The sequence below is a fragment of the Rhinoraja longicauda genome, chromosome 5, assembly GCF_053455715.1.
Source record: "Rhinoraja longicauda isolate Sanriku21f chromosome 5, sRhiLon1.1, whole genome shotgun sequence".
Taxonomy (NCBI): Eukaryota; Metazoa; Chordata; class Chondrichthyes; order Rajiformes; family Arhynchobatidae; genus Rhinoraja; species Rhinoraja longicauda.
This window is the reverse complement of record NC_135957.1, coordinates 66,605,430-66,626,287: the sequence shown is the minus strand read 5'-3', so window position 1 is coordinate 66,626,287 and position 20,858 is coordinate 66,605,430. Positions and strand designations below refer to the sequence as shown.

General features: G+C 41.1%; 1 protein-coding gene across 1 annotated transcript in view; it reads right to left on the bottom strand.

The window, feature by feature from the left end:
- mchr2a (melanin concentrating hormone receptor 2a) overlaps positions 1–19,362 on the bottom strand; it is a 28,511-nt gene extending 9,149 nt beyond the window's left edge. The window contains exons 1-4 of the mRNA XM_078400203.1: positions 18,968–19,362; positions 13,641–13,854; positions 10,517–10,726; positions 1,769–1,963 (exon numbers count right to left, since the gene is read on the bottom strand). Of these exons, the coding sequence (XP_078256329.1) occupies positions 1,769–1,963; positions 10,517–10,726; positions 13,641–13,828 (593 nt within the window). The 5' untranslated portion in view covers positions 13,829–13,854; positions 18,968–19,362. The remainder of the gene's footprint in view (positions 1–1,768; positions 1,964–10,516; positions 10,727–13,640; positions 13,855–18,967) is intronic.
- Positions 19,363–20,858: the final 1,496 nt, after the last annotated feature.

Here is a 20,858-nt window from a genome sequence, read left to right as displayed (position 1 = left end):
GAGTTACTCCAGCATTTTGTGTCTACCTTTGAGCACTTCTCTCACCAGCCAGTGTGGTCCTGATCTCCCATCTACTTAATTGATCTTTGAACTATTTTTAATCGGACTATATAGGACTTTATCTTGCACTAAATGTTGTACCCTTTATCCTTTGCTTGTGCTGTGTGGGCGGCTTGACTGTAATCATGTATAGTCTTTTCTTTGACTGGATAGCACACAACAAAAGTTTTTCACTGTACCCTGGCCTACATGACAATAATAAATTCAACTAAATTGCCTTCCTTCCTTCAGTTTTATATTTTACCTTTTCTTTCTCCATCCTCATCAGATTCCACAAACTGCCCCTTTTTGTCTTCGCCATTTATCATCTCCACCCATCTCCCTTCAAGCTGAATCATCAACCCCTCCTCAGTTCAATTCACCTAACACTTGCTAATTCTTGTTCCACCCTTCCCCTCACCTCTCTAACAGCCACATCTCCTCTACTCCATTAGTCCGATAACCCAAAATATTATCTGTCCACAGATTTGCCTGGTCCTTCAGCAGTTTGCTTTTTACAGCAGTTGAAACAAACGGAAAATATTTCTTTAATGAGAAGCTAGATAATTGTGAGGAGGAGAAAGAAAAAGAGTTGTAGCAAGGAACTGCAGATGCTGGTTTACACCGAAGATAGACACAAAACGCTGGAGTAGCTCAGAGGGACGGGCAGCATCTCTGGACAGATGGGAAAGGTGATGTAGTGAAAAGGGATCTAGGAGTGCAGGTGCATGGTTCCTTGAAGGTCGAGTCGCAGGTCGATAAGGTGGTCATAAAGGCTTTTGGCACATTGGCCTTCATCAGTCAGAGTATTGAGTATATAAGTTGGGAGGTCATGTTGCAGTTGTATAAGATGTTGGTGAGACTGCATTTAGAATATTGTGTTCAGTTCTGGGCACCATGTTATAGGAAAGATATTGTCAAGCTTGAAAGGGTTCAGGAAAAATTTACGAGGATGTTGCCAGGACTAGAGGATGTGAGCTATAGGGGGAGGTTAAGTAGGCTGGGTCTCTATTCCTTGGAGCGTAGGAGGATGAGGGGTGATCTTATAGACGTGTACAAAATCTTGAGAGGAGTAGATCAGGTAGGTGCACAGAGTCTCTTGCCCAGAGCAGGGGAATGGAGGACCAGAGGACATAGGTTCAAGGTGAAGGGGAAAAGATTTAGTAGGAATCCGAGGGGTATGAACCAAGCTGCCAGAGGAGGTAGTTGAGGCTGGGAATATCCCATCATTTAAGAAGCAGTTCGACAGGTACATGGATACGACAGGTTTGGAGGGATCTGGACCAGGCGCAGACAGGTAGGACTCGTGTAGCTGGGACATGTTGGCCGGTATGGGCAAGTTGGGTCGAAGGGCCTGTTTCCACACTGTATCACTCTATGGTAAGGTCAGATAAAATAGGATGGGGCGAGATTCATTTTGAGCACAAACGGTAGAGTAGGGTGTAAGGCTGAATGGCTTTCATCTCTACTACAATGCATAGTCCCATTCTCCCATTCTTTCCTTATAGTCTGTTAATTATTTTCCCTCATATGCCTTTCTGCTTCCCTTTTGAAGGCTCTGATTGACTTGGTTCCCACCACCCTCACCAGCTGTGTTCACTTCAAAAATAATAGATACTTTTGGATGGAGTGTTATTAGATTTAAGTGAAAATTCTATAGTGATTGAAAAAATGTACATCAACGATTTTGAGCAAAGTACTTAGGCACCTTATTTTAAAATACACTTACCAAAGTATGTCCTGGGGTGAAGTCAGATCGAAAGCACAGCTTTCCAAGCCATCCTTAAATTTAATGACTTTTGCATGCATCCAGACTGGAAGAACCAATACAAGTGAAATAGCCCAAAGGCTCAGATTGATTTTAATGGTTTTTGACCTGGTTCTGAAACTTGTCAGATGAAATGGATGAACAAGAGCCAGGTACCTATGGATGAGATTTTCAAAAATCAATTTATTAACACAGTAATATCTATTAATTTACTCTGAATCTGAGTACGTGATTTATATAAAATCTTAAGGTTCAGATATTTCTTCCTGACTCTATGGAAGTTATGGTGCTGGTAAACACTGGATAAAGGTTATAGTAAAGTTACAGTGAAATGGAATGGGATTGGGGTAAAAAAAAAATCACACAGGGCAGTTGTATGCTTGTTTTGCAGTGTGTCTGGACTGGTTCTTTGAAATATCTATTCAAGTAGATCCATTCACCCCCTCCTTCTCCATGATCCGATGAAATATTTACCAGTTCCCTTTTGAATGTCACCATTAAATCTGTTTCATTATTCGTTCACACAGTGCAATTCGGATAATAACTCAGCAGTTACAAATAAACGTAGCCTTACCTTCATCCTGGTTTATCATTACTTCGTCAATCTTAATAAATTCACAATTTTATCTCCAGGAATCACTGAATAACTCTTCTTTGTCAATTGTAACCATGGGAGGCTCAGCCTCTGTTAGATTGGTGGAAGGACTCAACATTGCTGTGAGATACTAATAACCGGAATCACACACATATTATAAATAGATTTATATGATGACATTCACAATTTCAGGATATTCCAAAGTAACTTACACTTTAAGTGTTACACGGAGGACAAATTGGCAGGCAAATCATACACAGCAAGGTACTAACAATGGCATTAAATAATGATTAAACAATGCATTTTAGTTACGATGGTTCATTATTAAATATAGGCCTGAATATTGTATAGTTCGCTTTCCTGGACCTTGCATCTGAAAGAAACCAGCTCAAACAATGCAACATAATTAAGAATTAATAAGAGTGAAGGTGTTGGCAAACTCGACTGGAACAGTCAACCCAGAGAGAAATAAAGGATGTGCAACTTGTCCAGATGTTGAGTTCAATGCCAGTTTTCGAGTTGATGATAAAGCTGAATAGAATTCTGGAAGGAGAATGTAAGATTCGGAACAGCGAAAACCCAGTTTGGAATTTTGTTGTTTAAACTTACTTCAGGATTGGAATTCTCTTTTGTTTCTTGTAGCTTGTCACGTATACTTGATAATAATCAGTGTTGACAGTGAGGAAAAAAATCTTAGTGACCATAGAAATACTTGGTGTTAATAATAAAATAATAAGAGGAGCTGGTACTTTTATTTTTCATGAGCAGGGAAAAGTGGCATATCATCAGAGAACCCCCCACACCCACCCACCCACCCAACCTCCTCCCCACAAAAAGGTCTGAACTTTTGTTCAGATTGGATAGCTGACATCCAAAAGAGAAAACTGGTTAAAGTGTAAGCAATCATCTAACTCTGTAAATACAATAGAAAATAGGACCCTCCAAGAGTATTTGTGGGAAATCTTGGCAAATGTTATGCATGGTTTTTTCAAAGCATATTGCTTGGTTTTCTGATATTATTTTATCAGATGACATTGACCTCTGCAGGAAGTGGAAACACTGAAAATAGGCTCCCTGATGTAAATGTATACTTGGAGCCTTTCTCTGTCCTTCAATTGCTCATTGAACTGTGTCGCACTGCAGCACATTGTGCTCTTACATTAGATTTTCAAACCCCAGGATTGCTTTCACTCTTTAAATATTGAATTGAACCTGTTAACATTTTTCCCCAATGTATCAAACAGCACCATTGTATGTGCACTTCTACTTTTTTTCCCCCCACAAAGCTATTGGCAAGCACAAACCTTTAAATAATATATGTACATAGCAGTCTGATCCTGTATTAATTATCTTCTTTGGACCACTTATCTTAGGTCAATGCCAGAAAGCCGCATTTTCAAGAAGCTGACATTTTAAATTTTAATCAATTGAAGAACAAATCAATAGTTTGTGAACTGAATATATCATTGAAACAGATTAACAGACCATGAATAAATTGTCTATGAGTGGAAGAGTGGGATCTGTATGTACATCTGTGGTCTTCAATTATAGTTCAGGATTTGCAGTTGAAGCTGTTTGCCTCCACTGCTCGACAACATTGGAGTAAGTACATATCTAGTTTAATGTGGAAATTCAGAAGCTGCTGCCAATGCTACTCCACACCTTCATAGATAGTTTTTTTTGCATTCTTTATGGCTGCAATTTACACAGGATCAGAAATGTGGTGTAAACTTTTACATTGGAGAGTGATTTTGTTGAAATGTCGTACAGGAAGGAGATTGAGAACCTTGTAACTTGGTGCCAAGACAACAACCTTTCCCTCAATGTCAGTAAGACAAAGGAGATTGTGATCGATCTCAGGAAGAGATGCGGTACACGTACTCCGGTATACATTGATGGTGCCAAAGTAGAGACTTAGTGCCAACCAAGATGCCCCACCTAAGCTAGTACCATTTGCCCGTGTTTAGCAGAAACCCCGTTTTTATCCATCTTATCTTTTCTATCCATGTACTTGTCCAAACGCCTTTTAAATGTACACCTTGATAAGTCTGCCATCGGCCTCCTCCGTTCTATTAAAACATATCATTTAAAACATGCAAATCAAAAGCGAACGTGGCCATTTGGCCCCGCAGTCCATTCTGCCTTTCTAGTAATTGCATAGCTGATCTGACTTTGCATATTTGGCTCACCGTGATAATCTTTGATCCACCAGGCTTAACAAATATCTATCTTGTCTGCTTTATCTATATATCTATATACTACTCATCTTGTATGTATGTATACTTGTATGTATGTTCCCGAAATACAGCCAAAACGGTACACGATAGTGCAACAATTTTAGGCGCACCTTACTCACCAATCGCCTGCGGTGTGCAGTATCAAGTTTTGTTATATTTTAAAAGAAATTCACTTTATAAACTTTAATAAACTTTATACTGTGAATGGGACAAGTTTCAACATGGCAGTCGCGCCTGAAAAGTGCGCTCCCACTTGCCGGGCCCGGTATCTGCCCGGGGGAAGTTGGGGGAGGGTTGCCTGACCTGGCGGCGGTGCGCCCAGAAGGAATGAAGAAATGGAATTTGAAATAACAACATCTCAGGATCTCCGAGAAAGAATGTTCCCAAAATACAGGCAAAATGGTACACGATAGCGCCACAATTGTTGGGGCACACCATTCGCCTGCGGTGTGCAGTATTAAGTTTCATTCAAATTGTTGCGCTATCGTGTACCATTTTGGCTGTATTTCGGGAACATATTATTTTTAACCAATGACACCCTAATTCTGGAATCTCCCATGAGGAGTGTGAAAACGCACAGTTCCAGATTCAGGGACAGTTTCTTCCCAGCTGTTATCAGGCAACTGAATCATCCTACTACAACTAGAGAGCAGTCGTGAACTACTATCTACCTTATTGATGACCCTCGGACTATCTTTGATCAGGCTTTACTGGCTTTATCTTGCACTAAATGTGATTCCCTTGTCATGTATCTGTACACTGTGAATGACTCGATTGTAATCATGTATTGTCTTTCCGCTGACTAGTTAGCATGCAACAAAAGCTTTTCACAAGTGACAATAAACTAAACTGAACTGAGAAAACTCTCTCCAAATCTATCCTGTCAAGACCACTCAAGACCTTATATATTTCAGTTAAGTTCCCTCACACTCTTCATGTAGAAGGCATAAGCCTAGCCTGCCAAATCTTTCCTCATAAAATAACCCAAGTACTCCAAGGACCAGACCAGTTAACCTTCTCTGAACTACTTCCAATATATTCCATCCTTCTGTAAATAAGCAGGCACAATACCCCAGATATGGTCTTGCCAACAACCTGTAAAACTGGCATAAGTTCCCTACATCTGTATTCCATTCACTCGGTTATAAATGGCTGTGCTACCTGCATTCTTACCTTTTTCGAGCCATGCACAAGGACACCTTGCAAATCAGAGCTGCTCCCAGCCTCTCACCAATTTCACATTTTCCTAAAGTACATTCCAGATCTTTGCCCACTCACTTAAACTATCTATTTCTCCTTATAACAATGATATTCAATCAGCATAATTTACTTTACTACCTGTTTTATGTCTTCAGGAGCTTTAGCAAGCATACCATCACTGCCTTTCGTCAGAGAGTTATGTAGCATGGGAATAGGCCCTTCGGCCCAATTTGTCCATGCCGACCAAGATGCTTCATGTACACTGGTACCATTTGTTCATGTTGACCCATATCTCCTACAACCTTTCTTATCCATGTACCTGCCTAAATGCCTTTTAAATGTTGTTATAGTAGCTGCCTCTACAACTTCCTATGACAGCATGATTGACATACCTACTGTGAAAAATTTGCCCCTCAGTTCCTATTAAATGCTTCCACTCTCATCTTAAACCTATGCCCCCTAGTATTTGGTTCCTTAACTTGGGAAAAAGATTGTGTTCATTCACTCTACCTGTTCCCCTCATGATTGTGTACACCTCTGTAAGATCATCCCTTAGATGCCTGCGCTCCAATGAATAAAGTCCTAGCCTGCCCAGTGGGAAGCCTGAGTACGAGAGGAAATGTGAGAGGAAATTAGAACCGTAAAGCGGATCCCAGCTGGATCTCAAGGGCTTCAATAGGAAAGAGGATGATGTGATTGAACACTTATTTGGGCATACGATTGTGTGGAAGATTAAGCATTTTGAAAGTGGATGTCGGACGGGGAGTTGAAGTTGGGGAGAAGGCAGGAGAATGGGGTCAGGAGGGAGAGATAGATCAGCCATGATTGAATGGCAGAGTAGAAATGATGGGCCGAATGGCCTAATTCTACTCCTATCACTTATGACCGAATGACCTAATGGATAAGATTTTTCCATTAATTCATCAGAAGACGTTGGGTTTGTAGATTTTAGGGCTGGTTTAAAAGAAAAGGATGTTGGGGGCAGGGATTGAACATTTGTTTTAATATAGTATTCAGCAGGGAGGATGACAATAAATGTGAAAATGGAAAATGCTGGAAAGACTGACTAGGTCATGCAGCATACGTGGAGAGAGAAACAGATTAATGCTTCAGGGCAATGATAGGGAGTCATGGAGTCATAGAAGTAATCTTTCAGATCACCAGTAGTTGTCTGATCTGCTGTGTCCAAGTTTTCAGAATCTCCAGTATTATGTTTTTTCAATAGTGGCAAGATTTAGGCAGATAAGGACAATTGAAATGGGCGGTCTGGCAGATCTAGCAGTTCAATTTAATGTGAAAAGCCAACTGCTGCATTTTATGAAGAAGGATGAGGAAAATGATTGAAGACTAAATGTGACGGTTTTTGAGAGGCTTTGAGAACAGATAGATCCCATGAATCACTAAGCTATGAAATTAGTGAAAACTTAAGTGTATGGGATATTTGACTTTATTAATAGAAGTAAAGAGGGTGGTCAATAAGTGGAATGAGCTGCCAGAGGAAGTAGTTGATGCAGGTACTGTAACAACATTTACAATATATTTGGGCAGGTCATAAGGTACTAAGTGATAGGAGTAGAATTGGACCATTCGGCCCATCAAGTCTACTCTGTCATTCAATTATGGCTGATCTAAATCTCCCTCCTAACCCCGTTCTCCTGTTTTCTCCCCGTAACCTCTGACACCAGTACTAATCAAGAATCTATCTAACTCTGCTTTAAAAATATCCACTGACTTGGCCTCCACAGTCTTCTGTGGCAAAGAATTCCGCAGATTCACCACCCTCTGACTAAAGAAATGTCTCCTCATCTTCCTAAAAGAACGCCCTTTCATTCTGAGTCTATGACCTTTAGTCCTAGACTCTCCCACTAGTGGAAACATCCTCTCCACATCCACTCTATCCAAGCCTTTCACTATTCTGAACATTTCAATGAGGTCTCCCCTCATTCTTCTAAACTCCAGCGAGCACAGGCCCAGTGCCAACAAACGCTCATCATAGGTTAACCTACTCATTCCTGGGATCATTCTTGTAAACCTCCTCTGGACTGTCTCCAGAGCCAGCACATCCTTCCTCAGATATGGTGCCCAAAATTGCTCACAATATTCTAAATGCTGCCTAAGCAGCGCCTTATAGAGCCTCAGCATTACTTTCCTTGAATAGGAAAGGTTTAGAATATGGGCCAAATGCGGGCCAGGTGGGGTTGTGCAGATGTGGCATCTTGATTGGCATGGGCAAGTAGGACAGAAGGGCCTGTTTCCATGTTGTATGACTCTATGACTTTTCATGATATTAAAGAAAGTAGGACACTAAATATTAAGTGGCACTTCATTTCGCTAATAGTTTTGGAGTAGACATTAAGTGATGTTAAAGATATGTGCAATAAATGTACAATGATAGCTATGAGGTACTTTATTCTGCCCATGAACTGGGCAAACCAAATGGGACGTCTTGGTTGGCATGGATAAGTTGGGCCAAAGGGCCTGTTTCCATGCTGTATGACTCATGACTCTAATATAAAAACAAGCAAATGCAGGTAACCTTCCTAAAATACTAGTCAGCAGGGAGTGCACACAATTTTAAATCTGCTACTTTTATCAGGACCAAGCTTTTGTTGGAAGTGTACATGCTTGGTGGATCCCATAACCCATTAATTAATGGCTCTCTCTCCCTCCACATAAAAATGAACACAGAGACATGTACATGCCTGCAAAGGACGAGTAAATGCAGAGTGATGACTTCAGAGAAGATTTAAGATGCCAGTGATGAGGGATTTCAATTAAGTACAAAGAGAGGATAGACACAAAAAGCTGGAGTAACTCAACGGGACAGGCAGCATCTCTGGAGAGAAGGAATGGGTGACACTTCGGGCCGAGACCCTTCTTCAGACTGGTTCGGGATAAGGGAAACGAGAGATAGACAATGTGTAGGGAAGGAACTGCAGATACTGATTTAAACGGAAGACAGACACAAAATTTTGGCAGCCATATGGCAGCATGCAAAATGCATTTGAAGTATCTGCCTCAGAGATTTTTTACTGCATCTTACGCTGACACTTACGCCATGATAATAATTATTGACATAGGGCTTATGATTTGGAGAAAACGGTTGATGAATTAGTCACAACCCCATAACAACTTACATGTGTTGAACTGACATACTGTTGGCTTTAACAGAGAATGAAAATGCATTTGTAGATTTATTATGACATCATTTCTTGGCACCCTATTTAAGATGAGATGCTTGAACGGTCTATTTTATTTTGCTTGGTGCCACATGTGACAGTAATCTACTCCCTCTGCAAATCAGCTGTACCTCCTCCAAACTGGATTGTAAGCATCTTAAAGCATCCCATTATTTGTCTCTTACATTAAAGTGATTTGAGGAAAATTATGAAGTTATGGTATGAAGAAATTATAGAAAAACAACAAAAAATATAGAAGTAAAATTTATATTTGACAATAACCGGGAAGTAATGGCATAAATCGATTACTGAACCATTGTATCTTAAAGCAGGAATTCTGAATTAAACCAGTCTCTCTTAAACCTTGAATTTTGCATTTCTTAGGATATTCTTCTGATAACAGCATGGAAACAGGTCCTTTGGCATAACTCACCCATGCCAACCACGATGCCTCATCTAAGTAGTTCCATTTCCCACATTTTGCCACATCCCTCTAAATCTTTCCAATCCATGTGTTTAAATGTGTTTTTTGTACCTGCCTGAACTATCTCCCTGGCAGCTCATTTAATATAACCACCACCCTCTGAGTGAAAAGGTTGTTCCTTGGGTTCCTGTTAAATCTTTCTCCTCTCACTTTAAGTCTATGTCCTCTGGTTCTTGATACATCTACCCTGAATAAAAAACTCTGTGCATTCACCCTATCAATTCCCCTCATGACTTTATACTCCTCTATATGATCATTCCTTAGATAAGGGATAATGGATCCTGCACTCCAAGGAATAAAGCCCTAGTTTACCCAATCTCTCCCAATAGTTCAAGGCCTTGAGTCTTATAAGACAATAACTGCAGATGCTGGTACAAATCAAAGGTGTTTATTCACAAAATGCTGGAGTAACTCAGCAGGCCAGGCAGCATCTCAGGAGAGAAGGAATGGGTGATGTTTTGGGTCGAGACCCTTCTTCAGACTGAGCCTTGAGCCTTGGTAACATCGTTGATATAGATTAGTATTGTATTTGCATTGTGAGGGCTACTATACTAACTGATAAAATGCAATATATTGCCGATGTTGTATATCTAAAAAAAAATGCTCAAAATACTATGCTGGTTAGGCAAAATTTGTAGAGAGACAAAGTTATAACATTTCAAGTCACCAATCTTTAGGTTATCAACTCAAAATGTTCATTTTGTTTCTGTATTCACAATCCCTAACCAACCTGCTAAATATATCTGTCTTTCTCAATCCATTAACTTAAATAGCGGGAAAATTAGTTATAATTTTCCATTGCAGTTATAAATTGAAAGTGGCATTTTCATTCTTGGAATTGATTCACGCCCCTCTTTGAAAAGCCTCCAAGAACACAAACCAACTGAGTTCCCAGCGTACATTTGTGTGTGACTGAGAAACATGTTGTGTGGGAATAAATATAGATACAGGTTGGTTACTCCTTTAAATCATTTTTAACATTTGTTACATTAACAATATTCTGCTCATGCTTACCTGTCTAAGCTCATAGCTGTCATAATTGCACAACAGGCAAACTGGTTGCAACTGTCCAGTGATGCGGTAATAGTGCAGAGAGTACTGCCAAGCACCCATTCTCCTCCTCGTGCCCACTGATGGATTAGGAATGGCATTACAAGAACATGAACCAAATCTGCCATTGCCAAGTTACAAATATAAATGTCAGGTATCGTCCTCCTCACAGACCTGAAAGAAATGTCACAAATTTAATCTGCATTGTGTCATAACTATTACATTGCTTTTTTTTCTCAGCAGAGGAATTGTTGTTCAGTTCAAATAATGGGTCCATAATATCGCATCATTTTTTTACTACAGTATATATTCAGTTAATCTGTTAACAACCTCTGTTAATTAGTTAACAATCTCTGTCTGATATTTACTTCGATATCAATTCCTTACATCAAGAGTTAATTAACTGCATTATTCCTACTCAATGTTAAATGTAAAGTATGGTTAGTAACTTTCTGACACTATGTTCGAAAGTTCATAAGTAATAGGAGCAGAATTCAGCCATTCGGCCCATCAAGTCCACTCCGCCATTCAATCATGGCTGATCTATCTCTCCCTCTCAACCCCAATTCTCTTGCCATCTTCCCATAGTTGACACCCGTACTAATCAAGAATCGTATTCTGAGGCTATGGCCTCAGGTCCTAGACTCTCCCACTAGTGCAAACATCCTCTCCACATCCACATTTTTGAGGAGGTGACTTGGTATTGGTCGAGCTCCAGTTTTGTTCATTTTTTAAAAAAAAACATTTTGAGTGATTGGAATGTGCTTCCAGTGTTGGTGGATGAGGCAAATATGATAGTGACATTTAAGAGTCAGTTTGGCAAATGGATTTGCAGGGATACAGAAGGATATGGATTATGTACATGGTCTTGGCATCATGTTCGGCACAGATATTGTGGGCCAAGGGGCCTTATTCTTGTGTTGTGCTGTTCTAAGTTCTATGTTCTTATGGTTGGCTGTTCCGCACCCAGCTGCTGAGGCAGTGCAAGGGTGTCTTTGATATCAGAGAACAAGAAATTATCCCAACATACTTCAGAGAAGTGTAATTAAATACAAAACTTATTAGGTTTCAATGGGAAATATTAGTAGATGATTAGAAATATTCTCAAGTGTCAAGGCAAGGAATTGCATCAGTTCATTTAGAATGAGTCTAGGTATGAATACCAAATGTTATCGAGTTTAGTTTATTGTCACGTGTACCGAGGTACAGTAAAAAGCTTTAGTTTGTTGTCTTTGCTTATGGTGAAGTAAATGGGGATGTACATGAGGGCAAAATTGAAAGATTGCAAAATTCGCAGAAGTAGTTGCATGCCATTGTTGCCATTAAATTGGTAATAAAGCTTTTAAACATAGAATTCATGTGGTTGCTTGTAACTTCACTTCCTTATGAAATTTGGAAACTCACTTTGTAAATAGGCAGAAGACTACATTTGCCAAGATTTACATTGCATTTTATTCATTGATCTAAAAATGGAAAGGTAGTGAAATATGATAGTTTAATACAGGGTTTTAATAACCTATATATGGCTTTCCGACACAAGGCATTTTTGTGTAGTGGCTCATAATGTGCAAAACAAAATAGGCCAAACAAGTGGCGTTGCTTCCTGACAGAAATGATAGATGTCTAATACATCTATAGTGAGCAAGTGCATGGTAGACCAGTAGAGGTGGGAGATAGTGGCCTTGTGTTCATCATTGGGTTCATAATCTGTCATCAGGCTGAAGAAGGATCCCGACCCAAAATGTCGTCTGTCCATTTCCCTCCACTGATGCTGCCTGACCCGCTGAGTTACTCCAGCACTTTGTTTTTTGCTCAAGTGCATAACAAATACAGTTTAACATGGATAGATGTGAGGTACTAAAAACAGGAAAATTGATTATTATCTGAATGGTGATAGATCAGGGAAAAAGACCAGGATGTCTTTTGATACCAATTGTGTTCATGTGCAGTAACAGTCAGCGAGAAAAGAAAATGATATGACACAAAATACTGGAGTAACTCAGCGGGACAGGCAGCATATCTGGAGAGAAGGAATAAGTGATGTTTTGGGTCAAGACCCTTCTTCAGACTGAGAGTCAGAGGAAAGGGAAACGTGAGATATAGACTGTGATGTAGAGATATAGAACAAATGAATGAAACATAAGCGAAAAAGTAATGATGATACAGGAACCAGGCAGTGAAGGTCAAGTCATTCAATATATTCAAGGAGAAAGGCGTTTCCTGATCGGGAGAAGATGGGAACTGTGTACTAAGTAGATCATTAGCTATAATGATGCTGAATGGAGGCAGGTTCCTAAGGACCAAATGGCTTACTCCTGTGCCTGATTTCTTTGGTTTTATTTTTCATATCCTTTCAAAGGCTGAACATGCATCTGATTTTGAAAAACACAGAAAATTCTGCAGATACCAAGCCAGTCAGGCAGCATCTGTGAAGAGAGTGAAACGGGGTTTTCGATTCACCAACCTTTTCAATAAATCATGTTTTACAGCCACATTAACTCCATTGTATTCATTTACAGCAGAATAGGAACATTTAAAAAATAACATCAACACCAGGTTCCCGTGTTTATTATAGTTTAGTTTAGAGATACAGTGAGGAAACAGGCCCTTCGGCCCACCGAGTGCATGCCGACCAATGATCACCCGTACACTAGTTCTATCCTGCACACTAGGGACAATTTACAGAAGCCAATTAGCCTACAAACCTGCACGTCTTTGGAGTGTGGGAGGAAACCGGTGCACCCAGGGAAAACCCACATGGTCACAGGGAGAACGTACAAACTCCGTACAGACAGAACCCGTAGTCAGGATTGAACCAGGGTATCTGGCGCTGTAAGGCAGCAACTCTACCGCTGCGCCACCGTGCCACCCTGTTGATGCCTGCCCACATGTTGACCTGACATGTGCAAAGCAAAAATACTACCAAGCTCAAAATGACATCTAAACTTAAACTTTCATTGATTTAACATTTTTTATGAGTTTCCATAAAATAACTCAATTAATTGGTGGGCCGAAAAGGCCTGTTTCCGGCTGTATATATATGATATGATATGATAATCTTCGATTGCTTTCAGATTTGTTTTTTTACCTGATAATAGTAAACAAGATTAAAATATTTCCAACCAATCCTGTTGAACAAATAATGCCAACGCAAGAAGGAAGAAGGATGGTTTCCAAAATGTCTATCATTTGACTATCATAAACGATGTTTATGGACTTGTTTAACCATTCAGATCCATTATACCAAGCCCAGCACAATGTTTGGGTTCGATTCATTGTTTATACAGCTCAAATTCTTTGTTCTGTAAGAAGTAATAAATGGTATTAGTGCTTGATCCAAAGAAGAACATTAGACATCCCACAAAGGAATCGTGAGTTCAGCCAATCCCTACGTTGTCAGGCGATATTGCTATAAATACTGCTTACCTGTTATGGTATTCTTGTTGACTTTCAGTCCACCAATGTCTCCCAATTAAATTGTTTTATTTTGTATTCATATCCTTCAATTATCTCACTGCTTCCTCACCTCTTGTTTCCCAAATTTACCAGTTCTTTATTAATTCTCTTCCACCTTCGCACTCTGATTAACAGATGGTGTCCAAATTCTTCCCATTTTAAATTCGCCCTCCAGGTCAAATTCACTCCCGAACTGTTCAATTTGCACATCTTTTTGGATCCTCTTTAAAACCTCTTACATTCATCTCACTCATATAGGGTTGTTTTAGCTCAAAATTTAGTTCCATTTTCGCTTCTGTAAAATATTTAACAAGTTTTCACTTAATTGAAGGTGCTATCTCATAATGAATGGTTGTATTAAGTTTACTTCTCAGCCCCCTTCTTTAATCCTTGTACACCCACGGCTGTGCAGCCATGTACATATCTAATTCAATTTTCTAATTTGCAGACGACACCACCAGTGTGGGCCGGATATCAAATAATGATGAGACGGAGTTCAGGAAGGAGATCAAGAACCTTGTGTCCTGGTGTCGAGGCAACACCTTTCTCTCAATGTCAGCAAGACAAAAGACAATAGACAATAGACAATAGGTGCAGGAGTAGGCCATTCGGCCCTTCGTGCCAGCACCACCATTCAATGTGATCATGGCTGATCATTCACAATCAGTACCCCGTTCCTGCATTCTCCCCATACCCCCTGACTCCACTATCTTTAAGAGATAGTGATCGACTTCAGGAAGCGAAGTGGTACACATACCCCAGTTCGCATTGATGGTGGTGATGTAGAGATGGTTGAAAACTTCAAATTCCAAGGAGTCACTATCAACAACAACTTCTGGACCAGCCATATTGAAGCAATGGCCAATAAAGCACACCAATGCCTCTACTTCCTTAGAAGGGTTAGGAAGTTCAGCATGTCCCCTACAACTCTCACCAATCTCTGCAGATGCACCATACAAAGCATTTTATCAGGATGCGTCACAGCTTGATTTGGGAACAGCTTCATCCAAGACCGCAAGATATTGCAGCGAATTGTGGATGCAGCCCAGACCATCACGCAAACCAACCTCCCTTGACTCCATTCAGAAAGGCCAGCAACATAATCAAGGATGAGTCACAACCTGGCCACTCCCTCTTCTCCCCTCTCCCATCAGGCAAAAGGTGAAAACGCACACCTCCAAACTCAGGAATAGTTTCTTCCTAGCTGTTATCAGGCTACTGAATCATCCTACCACAACCAGAGAGCAGTGCTGAACTACTATCTACCTCTTTGGTGACCCTCAGACTCTCCTTGATCGGACTTTGTTGGCTTTATCTGGTACTAAATGTTATTCTTTTATCATGTATCTGTACATTGTAAATGGCTCGATTGTAATCATGCATTGTCTCTCTGCTGACTGGATGGCACGCAACAAAAGCTTTTCACTGCACCTGTGACAATAAACTAAACTGAACTGAAAATTATTTATGTTAATAAAACATGGATATTTACATCAGAGCTTGTTCTCATTGTGTCATTTCTTATTTAGTTGAATCCGTCAGTGGGACTGTTATTGCTGAGATGTTTCCTGAGTGACACCTTAGTCCTGGGAATAAGCATGTTAATTAATTTACCATGCTTTACTAATTAATTGAAGATAACTTGTTGCCATAATAAATTTAAGTGCTTGTATGGATTATATAGATAAAATATAAAGTAATGGCATATCGAATTCAAAAAGCGAAATTAAATTAATTTGCCAAATAATATGATGATCACAGTGAAACCTTATAAGGTCCAACCTGGAAAGTTTAATCAGACAAAATTATTTTGTAAATATAAAGCCTTGTTAAAACTTTGAGTAGTCAAAAAATAAGATTTCCAGTGGCTACAATTTGTCAAAAAAAACAATAAAAACAAAGCTTGGTCATATTGATCACAATTTTATTTGGAGAAAAGTCAACATAGTTCACCATCTGCAGTGTTTAGCACCCAAACGCATTTTACCTGGGTAATTTCTAAATGTACTTTTGCCAATCAGTTCTTGTTAATACGACTGTCTGCAATTTCCAATTAGCTTTAATTAATAGATTTGCTTGAGATTAGAAACTCATAAAGATAGAAGCTCATCAATTTAGATTAAGTGTGAATATGTCGAAAACGTGACCTGCATAACAACTCTATCTTCTTCGGCTTCATGCAAATGTGAATTAACCTATTGTAACGCACAATGTTGACCCTCAGTAATTAATTAACTGCTTCGCCTTCTACACTATAATTCCAACCAAATTCAATGATGCCAAGATACTTTATTGTCACGTATACCTAGGTACTGTGAAATTCTTTGTTTTTGCATGCAATCTGGTAAAATAATACAGCAGACTTTACCTAGGCAGTAGACAGTGTTGCCATGCTTTTGGCACTGACAAAGTCTCCAATCTCCTGAACCCAGGAATCAACAGCCCCCTCTGCCACTGGTTATTGACTTCCTAACCCATGGACTACCATCAGCAAGAAGAGGTGACAATACATCCTCCATGATAATTCTCAATAACCGTGCCATACAAGGATGTATTCTCAGCCCCTTACTATGCTCCCTATACTCACAGAAATATACAACCAAATTTTGCTTTAACTCCATTATCAAGTTTGTAGATGACAACACTGTAGGGGGACAGATCTTGAAAAATGACAAGAGTACAGGAAGGAGATAGAGAGCTAGGTAACATGATGCTAAGACAAAACCCTGTCCTTCAATGTCAGCAGGATGAATGAGCTGATTGTGTAGGAAGGAACTGCAGATGCTGGTTTAAACCGTAAATAGACACTAAATGCTGGAGTAACTCAGTGGGACAGACAGCACCTCTGGAGAGAAGGAATGGGTGACGTTTCAGGTCAAGACCCTTCTTCAGACTGGTTATGGATACAGGAAATGAGAGATAGTTGGAGATTTGCAAATGGAACATAAAAATTGTTGGTTCATTTCAACTTGCTGAGTTGACTGAAGTCTGAAGAAGGGTCTCGACTCAAAACATCGCCCATTCAATCTCTCCAGAGATGCTGCCTGTCCTGCTGAGTTACTCCAGTTTTTTGTGTCTTTCTGAATGAGGTAATTATTGACTTCTGGAAGGAAGGTGGAGTGCACTCTGCAATGAGCATCAATGCTGCCAAAGTGGAGATGGCTGTGACCTTCAAGTTCCTATATGTATATATCAGCAACAACTGGTCTCAACATGAAATATTTCCCACCCTTTTTTTCTCCAGAGATGCTGCCTGACCCATTGCACTAATCCAGCATTTTGTGTCTTTCCTGTACAAATGTGGGTGTTGGGTGAAAATAGGTTCCTGCCCTGGCTGAGTGGTTTCCCCAAACTGAAATGCATGAATTGAAGACCGGGGTCATTCAGTCAGAACGGCTACTCCGTATTGTACTCGAAGGCCGGTGTGGTCCCTCGATCAATATCCCAAACGAGCAGGAGAATTGGGAGTGAGTGGGACGCGAGTTACAATGGAACTAGCCTGACTCTGGGCTTCGGCGACATTCGGCGGGTCTGCAAAGAAAACCCAACTTTTTATTCAATTCTCTGTTACAGTCGGGTTTTTTTAAAATCCTCATAAACATTTACTCAACTGAGTTATAAATGAATACAAGAAACTGAAGATGCTACAATATTGAGCTAAAAAACAAAGTGCCGGAGGGAAACTAACTCAGCGTCTTCAATGTTTTCAAGAGAGTTAGATTTAGTTCTTAGTGCTAACGGTATCAAGGGGTATGGGGAGAAAGCAGGAACGGGGTACTGCTTTTGGATGATCAGCCATGGTCATATTGAATAGCGGTGCTGGCCCGAATAGGCTACACCTGCACCTATTTTCTACGTTTCTATGTCTGTGAAGGGAGATGGACGGACAATGTTTCAAGTCGGGACCCTCCTTCAGACTGAAAGAGGAAGGGTCCCGACCCGAAACGTCACCTATGCATTTTCCTCCACAGATGAACATCAGTCCGACCCAAAAGGTTACCCATTCCTTCTCTCCAGAGATGCTGCCAGTCCTGCTGAGTGACTGACTCCAGCATCTGTCTGACCCGCTGAGTTCCTCCAGCATTTCGTTTTTAGCTCATTTACTCAACTGAGTTCCCCGGTCATTTTCTTTCTGTCCACTTTTTGTTGTTGTTATTTTTAGGGAATTAGAAATGTCTAATACAGAAAATTACACCACACTGTGTTACCCTCTTGACTGATGTTTATGAAATACTTTGCGATTCACTGTGGCACAACAGCGGCGCGAATATGTAATCAATCGGTGGCTCATTCTTTAAAACAAAACAAAAAAACATTGACCCGCAGATAGACACAAAAAGCTGGAGGAACTCCGCGGGTCAGACAGCATCTCTGGAGAGAAGGAATAGATGACGTTTCAGGTCGAGACCCTCCTTCAGACAGTCACCTTATTCATTTTCTGCACAGATGCTGCCTGTCCCGCTGAGTTACTCCAGCCTTTTGTGTCTATCTTTGGTTTAAACCAGCATCTGCAGCTCCTTCCGACAAATATTGACCCGCGTTCACTGATAGAGAACTATGACATGGTCTGTTGATTCTCTGGCCGGCTCCTATTTCCTTCAGCACAGCATATTATCCAAATGCCTGAGTATCTGCCTCGCGTGTACTACCTGTTTATATTATATGTACTACCTGTTTGTTGGTCAGTAAGCGTAAGGCTGAATTGCTGGTGCAACAGGAGGACACACGGTGACCGCTAAGAGATTTCAGGTTTACACCTCAATCATAACCAAAATGTTCAGAGCAAGTAAAATGATTTAAATAAAGTAAGTAAAAACATCATCAGAGAAACAATCTCACACCTATCTGCAATTATATATCACAGCAAGGTCTCACGAAAGGCTGGAATTACAGAATAAAATATGTTTTATACTCAACCCCGGTCATTTTCTTCCTTAATGGTCTTCATTCACTCCTTACCTTTTTTGATGCCAATGAAGAAAGCTCGTTCCCCTCACTCAGCCTGTTGTTTTTTGTTTCCTCTCGGCTTCCATGTCGGTTCGATACGTGGGGATGGGCAGAGATGGTTTCCAGCAGGAAGATCACACGACTGCTGCCCTTAGAGCGACAAAGGTATCTGCAACCTTGGAGAGTCTCTGCAACCTCGGAGGGTCTCTGCAACCTCGGAGGGTCTCTGCAACCTTGGAGAGTCTCTGCAACCTTGGAGAGTCTCTGCAGCTTTGCCTCCCCGCGCGGCACCTGAAGAGATGGGAGGATGAGAGCGAATTGGGCTTCACCCTTACTTTATTGGTGGGGGGTGGAGGGGGTGAGATTGATGGCACGGTGCCAGGAATAGCAGAGATCGACTGACACCTTGCCCATCGTGCACAACGAGCTTGCAGACGTCAGTCAAGTGCAGCGAGCGGCGAGGTCGCTCTGAAACAGTTCTCCCTTTGCACCTGCTCCTTGACTTTGTACATGCCATTTCCAGCCATTGGAAATGAATGATGTGGTTTTTTTTAAACTGCTGCGTTTCGCTACCACCTTGTTTAAGAAACTACATTCAGTCATTTGTAAGAAATTAACTGCAGATGCTGGTACAAATCGAAGGTATTTATTCACAAAATGCTGGAGTAACTCAGCAGGTCAGGCAGCATCTCAGGAGAGAAGGAATGGGTGACGTTTCGGGTCGAGACCCTTCGTCAGATTTGTTCAGGTTTCAAACGTGGGCTCATGTGTTAATAGTAGAGATGAAAGGAGATGAGGAGGAATTTCTTTAGTCAGTGGGTGGTGAATCTGTGAAATTCATTGCCGCAGACGGTTGTGAGGGCCAAGTCAATGGACATTTTTTAGGGAGGAAATGGAAGAGGAGGGGGGGGGGAGGGAGGGAGGAAGGGGTGAGGGGAGAGGGAAGGAAGTGGTTGAGGAAGACTGAGCCACTGGGACAGACCAGACACCACCGGCGTCACTATGTGGTCAAGACTGGACTGCCGTAAAGAAGCCCTCGACAGCTAGCGCCTCTACCTGAGGCTAAGACTGAGTGAACGGGGCAAGCCTGAGATGCTCGAACCTCTTCCTGCCCACAGACAGAGAGGGACTGTGCCCACAGAGAGAGAGAGAGAGAGAGAGAGGCGAAGACTGGCTGCCAGGATAACCCAGAGACCATCAGCGTTGCCTCCAAAGCAAAAGCTGAGCCGCCAGGTAGAAATATTGTACCGTCAGTACCTCCTCTTGAGGCAAGGATGAACTGCAGGAAGATGCCTAAGATTGTCACGCCTCCTCCTTTGAAGACCAGCACTTAGCTGCTGGGACAACGCTGAGATTGCAAGCATCATCGCACATGTGCCCTGATGGTGAGGGACATCACTCCTAGCAAGTCCTGGACTTTCTCACTGCTGTAAATAAAATATATCAAGTGAGTTCACCCCACTGTGAGTGACGGTGTGATGACTGTCGAACCCAGCGTTGTCCCTGATGCCACATCACATATTACCTGTCAGGCATTGTCTTCCAGCTTTCTTAACCTCCCTCTCCCCACCACAATCAGTCTGCAGAAGGGTCCTGACCCGAAACGTTACCTATCCATGTTCTCCAGAGATGCTGTTGAGTCATGGGTGTCATAAGTTCACAAACGATAGGAGTAGAATTAGTCTGCTCCGCCATTCAATCATGGCTGATCTCTGCCTCCTAATCCCATTTTACTGCCTTCTCCCCATAACCCTTGACACCCATTTTGATCAAGAATGTGTCTATCTCTGCCTAAAATATCCACTGACTTGACCTCCACAGCCCTCCGTAGCAGAGTTCCACAGATTAACTACCCTCTGACTAAAGAAGCGCCTCCTTACTTCCTTTCTAAAAGAGCACTCTT